Here is a 12,501-nt window from a genome sequence, read left to right on the forward strand (position 1 = left end):
CTGAAAAACTTTTTCATTCCGCGTCGCCCTATCAAGCTCTCGCTGGATCCGCTCCTCTGTTATCAACGAGAGGAACGTCTGTTCTTCCTCAACAGGGGGAACAGCCACTTTTTGGTTGTTAAAAAAAGGTGTGCTTGTTCAAAACAGTTGCGTTCGATGCTTCGCTGGCTGTGCTGATTTAAATCTAGCGGTTCTTTTGTGTTTGTGTCGCAAGTTCAGTGACGCAGGTAGTGACGATTCTCTCCGGCCAATACGTGATCAGCAGAGTTTACACGTCACGTTTTGGTAACGGTACGGTTCACTTGGAACCCCAACCGAGGTGGTACTAAAAAAAGTACCAGGTACTGTACCCAGTGGAAAACCCCCCAAAAGTGAACCGTATCGAGCCGTACCGTGCCGTACCATGCAGTGGAAAAGCGCCATTAGAAGAAGTGTCCCAATTCTGTCTTGTGTAAATATTAGCTGCATCTTCTAACAAGACATCTCCGGATGAGAGTATGTGCACAAGTATCTCTCTCTTTGTTCAAAGTATATTTGAGTCCTATTGTAAATGTAGTCTGATTGAAAGGTATATATGGCATTTATCGTTCTATTATTATTCAAGATCTGCGCCACCTCTTTTAATTGGATAGAAATTTCATTTAGATTGCCTCAATTGATCTTTTTTCCCAATTGAGGCGTTTACGAAGGCTTTTTCATATCGAGCTAATATTCAGATTATTAATGGATTCTTGGGCTGCATAAAAATGTAGCTAATATTGATGAGTTGCTCTCTGTCAGCTATGATTCAAGATGATGGTTGTAGAATGCTTATGTATCAGCTCTGATACTCTAATATCGACCGTAAGGCTACAGACAATATTTACAATTATTTGTCATTCCTTCCTCACAGTCTCCTGTTATCTCGATACTTTTACTATTAATAAGACCTTTGAATTAATGTGCTCTTTTTAAAGACTTAATGATAATTTACAGGTCTGTTCAAGGCCACGAAAGAAAGAAAGAGAGAAAGAAAGAAAGAGAAATAAAGACTGAATGAATGTATGCATTTATTTATTTTTGCTTATTTATAAAATATATTTATAATATTAAATATAAATATATTTATTTATTTATTGAAGTAGTTATTAGGAGTCCCTACATCCTTCATGTCTCTCATTTATGAGAATCTTGCAGTGTAATGAGAATCGTTCATTTGTGTTTAGTCATTGCTCAGTCATTCTGCGTTCAGTGGTGATTCACCAGACCGGTAAGTTTTGTTCCAGCTAATGAACCAAGGAGACAATAGATGCTTTTTCTCACATTTTGGGGAAATGTCATGACTTTGAAAAAACAATAAAATTGTAGTCTGAGCTCCAATCCTTTCTCAGCGCATTTTCCCCCTCTTCACGGCAGTGTTATCAATCATGTTTATCAGTAAAACGGTTAGAATCCACTCAATAACATTTCCGCAGAATGGAATGCAGAGAAAGTTTCGCTGCAATTGCAACAGTTGACTGAAGGTCATCAGCGGCAATTTATCAACCTCACAGCCATTATTACTGGACCTTTGAGGCGAGATTGCATCATTTTGCCTGGTGTAGGCTTAAGAAATAAACTCTGTTCTCTTCGTTTGACTTATCCTGGACAATCCCAGGATAAGCAGGAGAGCATCATTTTGGGGTCATCAGACCTGACAGCACCTTTCTGGCTTCAATTTCTCCCTGCGACCTCCCTGGGGAAGAGAGCAGTGACCCTGTGACCAAAAGGAAAGTCAAGAAGCCATGCAGCGAAATAAATTAAATTTTCTGCTCAGATAAACTCAGGTGGCCATGTTAATTTCTGCACTGGAGTGGAGTGGGAGAGGGCAGATCTCTGTGGTCTGACAGTGGGTGGGTGGATGGTCAGCCTGACAGCACTCTTGGCTCGGCTACTAGTCATTTCTCAACAAGTTTGGATGTTTGTTTTTGTTACAGTCATCTTATGTTCACCTCGGCTGCATTTATTTGATCAAAAATACAGTAAAAACAGTAATATTGTGATATATTACATTGTTAATGTTTTTCTATTTTATAATATTTAACTGTGTAATGTATTCCTGTGATGCAAAGCTGCATTTTCAGCATCATTAGTCTTAAATGTCACATGATCCTTCAGAAATCATTTCAATATGCTGATTTGTTGCCCTATAAGCATATATTATTATCAATGTTGAAAACATTTATTCTCACCAAGGCCGCATTTATTTTATCAAAAATACAGTAAAAACAGGAATACTTTTTCCCACAAAGTATTAAGCAGCAAAAAATGTTCAACTGTGATAAAAAGAAATAAGAAATCTTGAGCACCAAATCAGCATATTAGAATGATTTAATGGCAATGGCTGCTGAAAATTGCCATCACAGGAATAAATACAATTTTAAAACATTATATTAAAAATTTACTATTCATTTTAAATGATAATAATATTTCACAATATAACTGTTTTTACGGTCTTTTGATCAAATAAATGCAGTTTTGTTAATATAAGATGATACTTTGGAAAAAAAAATTTTTTGTGAATGGTAGTGTATGTTTTCTTTAAGTTAACATTTTTTAATAATTCAGTAATTACATATTTTTATTTATTTTTCCTCAAAATAAAATAAAATAAAAATCTGGCATCAATGCAAAAACTGCTTAATTTCATATATTAGCTCAGGTGTGAAAATAACAAAATTGTGTAATATAAATTCAATGTAAACAGTACAGTAAAAGCGCTACTATCTACACATCAAGAGGACAGCAAGCAAACCATAAACGCGATACCTGAGGTTACAGTGCATTATGTGAAGGGCAGTATGAAGTGTGTCAGGGCACTGCTATAACCGAGACAGGAAATTGTGAAGGCATATTCTAGAGTTTCAGCATCCTCAGGGCTCTACAGTGCGACCAAAATGCGACTGAAAACTACTGCGCGCGACTATGAACATTTTTTTAGGAGCACCAGTGCGACTGACCCGATCATCATCGGAAGGCTACTTTTTGATGAAATTTTGGATAATTGTTTAGAAGGCGCTCCTAAAATTTTGAACGTGCTCCTAAATTTTTTAAGTTAGGAGCACAAGTGCTCCTAAAAAGAAAAGCAAGCGTAGAGCCCTGATCCTTCATGCCTAGAACAGGAGGCCATGCGGTATTGAGGTAACGGCAGACTGCAGCCTTGAATCAGAGAGCTGATGTGAGCTTCAAAAGTGAAAGATTTGTGAAAGATGATCCTCAAAACATGATCCTTAAGCACTGATTGATGTTCAGCATCAGCGGAGTAGTTAGCAGGAGGGAAGTGGCGTCTATGCTGATCTGTTCTTTCTCTTATTTTCCATTCAGTACAACGAAGATCATCGTGACCTCAACGTGAAGGAAGCCTGGAAGCAGGGTTTTACTGGACAAGGCGTCGTCGTGTCCATATTGGATGATGGAATTGAAAAAAACCACCCAGATCTGATTCAAAACTATGTGAGTTTGAATAAACAACTATTATATATATAACCCAAAACAAAATGACTTCACTAAATATTTCATATATATTCTCAGGATCCAGATGCTAGCTATGATGTTAATGATGGCGACCCAGACCCTCAGCCTCGATACACCCAACTCAATGATAACAGGTACTCAATGCGTATTTACTGTAATCTGTAAACCTAGTTTAGGTCCCCTAAGCAAACCCAGCGATTTACGGGCCGTTGACAGCTCAAACTGTTATTTGTTTTTCCAGTCTTAGCCAGCACTGTATTTTGTGCCTAGGCATGAAACTCCTGGCATAAAACCAGCTGAAGTATGAATACTACTATACATTTACTGCTTTACTTAATGGGGCCAAAGGTTTCCCCTGCAGAGTGGAGATTGGCGCAGGAATACATGGCCTGCAATATAGTGTGATTAGTGCTGTAGCCGTAGCCCATTTGTGTTGGACAGGAACTGCTTTTGCTAATGAGGTTTTTTTGCCTATCCAGTAAGCAAATGGTAGTGCTATCGTTTTCAGAATCATGATCTGCAATTATGATTTTCGTTCATCATTCATTTGTTGCACCATTTACAAATTTAATGGTGTTACACATGGTCACTCTTGGCCAGATGCAGTGTAATATGTAAATGAGTTAATACATAATTTCCTGCAAAAAATGCTGTGGTTTATGTGAATTATCTCAGCAAAGATGCAAAACATGCAATAAAAGAAGTTACTTGATATATATATTAATGCATTGACCGTTCACACTGACTGCGATTGAAATGTACCATAGCTGGTGATCTTACTCGACTGCAGCTGTTTTCTTTTCACACACATCCTACAGTACGTAGGGTCATATCTTCCAGGCGAAAGCATACTTTTACAGAAAATTAAATTAATTTATATGTAATACTCTTGAGACTAGTGTGCAGGTTGTAGCAGTAGGCAGCATCTTTCTCTGGCTGTTTTCTGTGTTGTGTGTTTTTTGCTGCTGGGAAATTAGTTTCTCTGTGATTGATGTGTTGTGAGTTTAGTTCTCTCCATGGATTGTGTTTTGTTGTCTTGGTAATGGCCATCCACAACACCGGCCATTTTTATGACCTAGTTCATAAATCAACAGAGATTTAGGTTGAATTGTGAAGAAACAATGATGTTGAGATGTTGGTGTTGAGAATGGGTTACTTTAAAGAAATAGTTCACCCAGAAATGAACATCATGTCATTCTGAACTTGTATGATGTTTTCTTTTTGTGGAATACCATAATTTGAAAAGAATCTTCACACAGTTAATACTGACTTTGGACGGTCAGGCTCCAAAAAAACAAAACATCTAAAATAAATTTAGTATGAAATGTATAAAAAATTTATATAAAATTAGTCCATATGGCACTATATTTCATGTCTAGGATCTAAGATCTATAGATCTATCAAAGATCTATGGCTTTGGAGAAATGAATTAGAATATATATTAGGACTGTGCGATTAATCGAAATCGTCATAAAATCGCGATTTGAGCTTGCGCGATTTCTAAATCGCTTTATAGCATGATTTTCCGCGCCCCCGACCTCCCGCAGTATGCTATCCGAACCAATCAGAATGCAGCACGCCTAAATTGAGCACGAGAACAGAACGGACCAGGCGGGCATACAAACGTAACGCCACGTTCACACACTCCGTCTGTGGTGCGTCATTTTTCCGCGCCCATGTTTACGGATCAGAGCGTTCACACTGCACACGATTGCAGTCCGGCAGTGTGCTCCAGGAGCGGTGCGTCTGCAGCAGTCATGCTGCGATCGTTTCCGCACGGAGTCTATAGGCCTGGGTATACTTCACTCTCTGCGTTCCATTCCTTCTCGCGCACAGCCGCTTCCGCACAGCTTTCAAGTATACTCAACCGCAGATGAGTGCGGACGGACGAGCTCGATACAGGCCCAAGTCTATTTCTGCTGTGCTGCACGCGCTGAATTAAACACAGCCCTAATATATATATGACGTGATTTTTCATGTGTTTTTTGATCCAGCCAACTTGAGGTCGTTGTATGGAAAAGATCGTTTTTTTTTTTTTGGTTCCATGGAACAAATAACAGCATAAGTTTCGAGTGACATGAAGGTTAGCAAATGATGACAGAACGGTCATTTCTTTGTGTGAACTATACCTTTATACTCTCAGGTTTGTTCATCACCACCCCTCCAAACTGAATCAAACCCATCAAATTTTACAAAGCAAGACATTGTTATGGCTAACGATCACGGCTAAACTCTGTTGTCATTTAATGATGAGTTGAAGAGTTGAACTCTGGTCTGTCCTTATTTCACTTTGGGATTTTCCTCATTCGTCCTTTTTTTGGGGGATACCAGCCAAAGAGCCGTTTTTATCTTGAGGCTAACCATGATTGGTGATGACAGGCAGAAAAGCGTATAGTTACGAGTGGGTTGAAATCAAAGGTCTTGGGCTGAATGGCACGGCTTTGTAGTTTTTAGAGGGGCTGTCCCATGTTCCCCTAATGGAAGTACCCCACAGCGCATGTCATGTTGGCGTGACTCCTATAATGGGTGCTAATGAAATTACATCTTTGGCGCTAGTTGAAATGTGATCAAGTTTGACTTTTAAAACATTTCGTAAGTGATTTTGCAACACAGAAACACTTTCGTAGTCACTATAAAGCATTAAAGATCAGTTAAAATGTCTATCTGATAATGCAAAGACAGCAGGAGATACATTAGTAGCAGTAGTTCAATAGCTGTGGCAATTTTGCTCATCCTACATTTTATTTAGCTGCCATGTTTTCTTCTGACCCCTGCTGTGAAATTCCCCTTCTTGAATCCGCTACTTTTTTCTCCAGAAACCCATCTCTTTTTGTCGCTTTTTTTCTAGCATGTTGCACTCCATATGGGTGTTTTACCGTTGCACTGATCTAGTTCTTGCATCTTTTACCACAGAACCACAAAGCTGGTTTCAGGTTTGCAACAGTAGCAGGAACGTTTACGAACACTTTCAGTTCTCAAGCACTGAATGTCACCAGCCTGTATGTGTTTATGTATATGCATATGTACAATATAAAATCATTGCAAATGCATAGTGTATATATCATCAATTTAGCTATTTTTTTTTTAAATAATCAGCTGCAAAATAATTGCAAATCATACCGTACATGCATATGTTGCCATGTAATTATTTGCAGTTATTTTGTGGCTATTGTTTTTAATCAGCCAAAAAATTATTGCAAATCATTTATATATAAGGTTTTGTATTGTACAAAAAATATATATATTTACATTTTTAAAGTTCAATTTATTTACTTTTTTTTATTTTTTATTCGACCATTTAGTTCAAAATTTGCCATTTAAACAATTCATACTCATGGTACTCCGAACAAGAAATATGTAGATAAATATATTTTTAGACTGCTATGTAATGTTTTATTGGTGCATAAACATAATAGGCACAATATGAGAGAGAAGACAGAAATATGTAGTGTTAAGTCAAGCAGAACATCTCGGCAAGTGAGGTTATGTATTGTTTTATTGGTGCATAAACATAATGGTTTTCCCCTTGTGTTAATTTAGTGAAAAACTGTGCAAAACTTAACATGTTTATTAACTATATTTTAATTCCGTTTTATGTTTTGTATTAAACATTTCAATTCTTGGCTATAGTTTTTGGGTGAAACGATGTCTTCTTATTAAAGCTTTTATCTGTTTCTAAATTCTTATATATTTTTTATGTTTATATTGATATTTTTGTCAAATATCTTCGAAAGTGACAAATATTGACATCTACTGTATCCCCCAGCCCTAGTGTTTGTATTGTGTTTATCTGTTTCTAAATTCTTATATATTTTTTATGTTTATATTGATATTTTTGTCAAATATCTTCGAAGGGTGACAAATATTGACATCTACTGTATCCCCCAGCCCTAGTGTTTGTATTGTGTGCATTTTAGCCTGCCTTTCTCAGTGTCAGATCTGGATTTTCTGTAAAACATCCGTTTATCAGTGCTCCAACAATCCTTGGTCATGTTGTAAAGTGACTAAATAATGCATTACGCATTTTGAATTCCTAAGTGCGTTTCCACAGAAGTGGGGCAGGTTGAGTCAGTGTGGTGTTTCAGAAGAAACTCGAGCTGTGGCGAGAAGTGTTGAAGCCACATTAATGCCTTTCTGTTCATACTTTCATCTCTGAACAGTACTTTTTCCTAAAACAGTTATTGTTTTTTGTAATTTCATACTTTTGCTCTGAAAAAGTGAATAACATGCTATTTTTGCCTAGAAATTGTTTTTTCTGCTGTTTTTTAAGATATTTGTGTACATTTTTGCATATGACATCATTTTAAAAAATGATATCTTTCATATAATAATTAGTCAGCTGGCTTTTAAAGGGGTCCTATTGTGATCTTTTACAAAGTCTTGATTTTGTTTTGGGGGTGTACTAGAACAGGCTCTCATACTAGGTTGTTCGAAAAACACATTGTTTTTCACATATTTTACATTATTACAACACCTCTCTCCCCAGTCTGGCATGACCGGCTCCGATAGTTCCTGTATCAAATGAAAGCCCGCCTTCTGAAATACGAAATGTGCTGTGATTGGTTAGCAAGGCCAGTGTGTGTTGTGATTGGCACCACTCGGCGCCTGGTCGGGAAATGAGTAAGACTGCAACTCAAGGCTGGCACTCATGCATATGCTCTGGAACAGAGTAATATCGCATCCACATCGCAGGCTTTGTGATTAGCAAATCGCAACGTCTCAAATCGCGATTTCGATTCGATTTCGATTAATCGCCCCAACATAGTGATAACACTCGATGCCTTCTCTAGTGCAGCTCAACCAGGTCTCGTCCCATTCATCGGTATTTGTGATATCACAAATCCCGGAAAATATGCGTTGTAGTCCAAACGAGTCGTTCGTTGTAGTTTTTGAAAAGTGATTTCTGTTAAATAAAATATCTCCTTTTGAAGTGGACTTTGAGCTTTGTAACTTTGCAGATCTTTTTTATGCTCAAACAGCAACATTACAGACTAACTACAGTTGAAAAAGTGAAAAAGCATAATAGGACCCCTTTAATTCATTTAAAATAATCAGATTAATTGCATGCTGTTCTGTCTGCATTTTTTAAAAATAGCTAGCTATCCAGACAGATGTTTTTAGCGTGATTAAAGTGTTAATTTTGATCCTTTTTTTTTTAATCAGTTGTATTTATTTTGCCAATCTTTATCTCTAGCTATCTGAATCAGCATTGTTTATTGAAATAATCATATCAGTTGACTATGCCAAGCACCTTAATACATTAATCACTCTCATGTGCGGATCTGTGTTGACTTTTGCCATATGTTTTTAAACAAAATATATATATGTTATATATATACTGTCTTCAGCAGTGCAGTGCTTTATGGGAGTTTGGCACGGCTTTAGAGAGCCGTTCTCTCAGGGTGTAATCTGACCGAGATCGGCTCAAGACGTGTGCTGATAAAACATCAGAGGTTACCATAACACGCCGTGTTGTTTGGCGTGTTAAAATTGCACATCTGGAAATGCCTTTTGTTCAGACAAAGGCAGGATGAAGTGTTCCCCCGTACACAGTTCCCACAGTTAATGTGTTTGTACTAGCCAGTCAAGTGAGTTTTGCTTCGCAGCAGCTCAAGACGAGCCGTATATTTTCTTGTCCCGTCATTGTTAATTCATCAGGCGCAATATGAGAGAGAAGACAGAAATATGTAGTGTTAAGTCAAGGAGAACATCTCTGCTCTTCCATAAAATCATAACTCGAAGACGCAAGTGAGCCTTCCGTTGAAGATTCTGCTTGACGTTCTCTAGACTTGCGCCTGGTTTCTCTCCCAAGCTTAAAACACTGAAGCGCTCCCCTGGATTTATTTTCCTGGGGCTCCAATAAGCCAGCTGGAATACTGCCTAATCCAATTTTAAGATGGTCATGAATACATCTGTATTGAATGTATTAAAACTCGCAGCATGTGTAACGTGGGTCTGCTAATTCAAGCAGAACAAGTGCTGATCTTCCAGCAGGAAACATTTATAAACATCTTAATGTCTTTACATGTGATATCCTGCTATATTTTTTTACATTAACTGTTTATCTCCTATTAACGTTGCATATCATGGTGTTTAAAATGCTAATCTACGGTGAGGGTTGAAGCTAAGAATACGCCTCATGTAGAAGCTTTCATTTAGTTAAGATGCAAACTGTTTTTTTTATTGTTTTTTTTACAATTTTCAAAAATCATGTTTTTTATGTTATCATGTTTTTGTGTTTTCTTGTGTTAGTTAGCTGTATATTTTAGTTATTTTTTAACCTAACCAAAATTACCCAACTGCAGTTTGATTGAGATTAATTGGAATGCACAATGAAAAAACATGATTTTTGAAAATTGTTAAAAAATTGTTATCTGTTTTTGCAAATGAACTCTTCAAATATCTTTAAAAGAAATTCCGTGTAGAGCATCCCCCTGATCCGCGCAATGTTCCCATCTTTTCCTCCTTACCTGTTTGCATCTCTGAGTTAATTTTCAGTAAGGAATCCTTGGCAGTTGTCTGAATCAAAATAGTTTTTTTAATGAAATGGTGAGATTGTTCAGTCATTTTACATATTTAAATTAGTAGGTTGGAGACCAGTTACACACTAAAAGGAATAGTAAACCCAAAAGTGAAAATTTGTTGAAAATGTACTCACCCCCAGACCATCTGAGATGTAGATGAGTTTGTTTTATTTTAACAGATTTGGAGAAATTTAGCATTATATCAGTTGCTCACCAGTGGATCCTCTGCAGTGAATGGGTGCCATCAGAATGAGAGTCCAAACAGCTGATAAAAAACATCACAATAATCCACAAGTAATCCACACCACTCCAGTCCATCAGTTAACATCTTGTGAAGCAAAAAGCTGCATGTTTGTAATAAACAAATCAATCAAGGCATTCTAATGATTGTAGACAGTGCTTGATCTGTGCATATTTCTCTTCTGATACAGATGAGACTACTTTTTCACTGGAGAAAGCAATAATATGGGTGTTTGAAGTTAAAAAAACGTCTTGATGAATTTGTTCATTACAAACACACAGCTATATGCTTCAGAAGTCTTCAGTTGATGGACTGGAGCCGTGTTGTGGATTACTTGTGGAGTACTGTTAGCAGCTATTTGGACTCTCATTCTGACGGCACTCATTCACTGCAGAGGATCCATTTGTGAACAAGTGTTGCAATGCTAAAATTCTCCAAATCTGTTTCAATGAAGAAACAAACTCATTTAGATCTTGGATGGCCTGAGGATGATTAAATTGTCAGCCAATTTGTATTTTTGGGTGAACTGTTCCTTTAAAGGAGCAATATGCCCCAAAATCATAATTTACTCACCCTTATCTTGAGTAACCAACCACCAAGATATTTTGAATAATGTCATTCATTAAATGTATGAAGTAACTTTCCAAATCAAATGTCACCAAAATATCAAGTCATACAGGTTGGGAACAATATGACAGATTTTTCATTTTTTTGTTAAACTACAAACAAAGCCCTCCCTGCAAAAGTTATTCAAAACATAGTTCCAGTTGTCTTAACTTGTTGTCTCTTCCATATGTAAAGAATAGTTTGCTTGGCTGCATCTACAAACTTTTAGGATGACTTCCTGTGGAGGAGATGCCAATCAGTGTTCCAGCCCAGAATAATCCTGTTCTTTATAAGAACTGAGCCGTATGTCAAGGGCAGTGCGTTTGCAGGTTTGAGTCCTGTCAGGGTTATATAAAGGTCCAAACAATGTGTCTCAGTAAAACGCCTGTGGTGTTGAAGAAAGCAGATGGTAGTGTGTGTTCTACATTGACTGCTTTTCTTCTGTTAAATGAAGCAGAAATACTCTTATTTTTCATCTGCTTTTAGTGCTGATTGACTTGTTGGCTATTTTTATACAGTACCCATAGTATTCAGTGGACAACACCAATCCTTGATGTTTCTAGTAATGATTGCTAAAACAAACATCACTTTTACTTTTGCTCATTTTTGTGGTTTGGGATTTAAACACTCAAAAATCTTTCTTTTAAACCGAAGTCTTAAAACCATTTCTTGTCAGTTTATGAAGAGTTGCGATTGTCATTTATTTTGCTTGTTTTTTTGAAAGACATTAAAACTTTTATTCAGCTAAGATGCATTAAATTGACCAAAAGGCACAGTAAAGACATTTGTAATGTTACAAATGATTTTCATTTCAGAATAAATGCTGTTCTTTTTGTTCATCAGAGATATTAAGCAGCACAGCTGTTTTCAAAATTATTAATAATAAATGTTTCTTGAGCATCAAATCAGCATGTTAGAATGATTTCTGAAGGATCATGTGACACTAGAGCAGTGGTTCTCAACCTTTTTTTCCACCGGGCCGCACTATGGTCCAAGTGCAAGTCTCGCGGGCTGCACGCATATCATTTACATATTACGTCAGCAATACAAACCAACCTGATTTATAATATTATAGCCTAAATATTATGATATTTAATCGATTGCATTCATTACATTAGGCTATAGCTTATATTTATTTAGTACATTTTTAAATTAATGTAAAAACTAAAATGAATTGTAAAACTGAAAGTAATTTTTTAAAATTGTGTTCAGCATGGTGGGCCGCATTTGAATTCGTGACGGGCCGCGGGTTGAGAACCACTGAACTAGAGTAATGATGCTGAAAATTCAGCTTTGCATAACAGGAATAAATAATTTTTTTTAATTTATAAAAAAAGGAAACGGTTATTTCACAATATTAGAGTTTTATTGTTTTTTTTAATCAAATAAATGCAGTGAGCTTAAAGGGGTCATATGATGTTGCTAAAAAGAACATTATTTTGTGTATTTGGTGTAATGAAATGTGTTTATGCGGTTTAAGGTTAAAAAAACACATTATTTTCCACATACTGTACATTATTGTTTCTCCTCTATGCCCCGCCTTTCTGAAACGCGTCAATTTTTACAAAGCTCATCGGTCTGAAAAAGCGAGGTGAGCTGTGATTGGCCAGCTATCCAATGCATTGTGATTGGCCGAAT

The 12,501-nt window shown here is 36.8% G+C and overlaps 1 protein-coding gene across 5 annotated transcripts in view; it reads left to right on the forward strand.

Annotated features, from left to right (window-relative positions):
• LOC107737005 (furin-1-like) overlaps positions 1–12,501 on the forward strand; it is a 129,353-nt gene that overhangs the window by 69,140 nt on the left and 47,712 nt on the right. For all 5 annotated transcript variants that reach the window (XM_016548401.1, XM_016548403.1, XM_016548400.1 and 2 more), the window contains 2 exons: positions 3,343–3,471; positions 3,550–3,626. In XM_016548401.1, the coding sequence (XP_016403887.1) occupies positions 3,343–3,471; positions 3,550–3,626 (206 nt within the window). The remainder of the gene's footprint in view (positions 1–3,342; positions 3,472–3,549; positions 3,627–12,501) is intronic.

Source organism: Sinocyclocheilus rhinocerous, unplaced genomic scaffold, assembly GCF_001515625.1.
Source record: "Sinocyclocheilus rhinocerous isolate Xijiao unplaced genomic scaffold, SAMN03320098_v1.1 scaffold433, whole genome shotgun sequence".
Lineage (NCBI taxonomy): Eukaryota > Metazoa > Chordata > Actinopteri > Cypriniformes > Cyprinidae > Sinocyclocheilus > Sinocyclocheilus rhinocerous.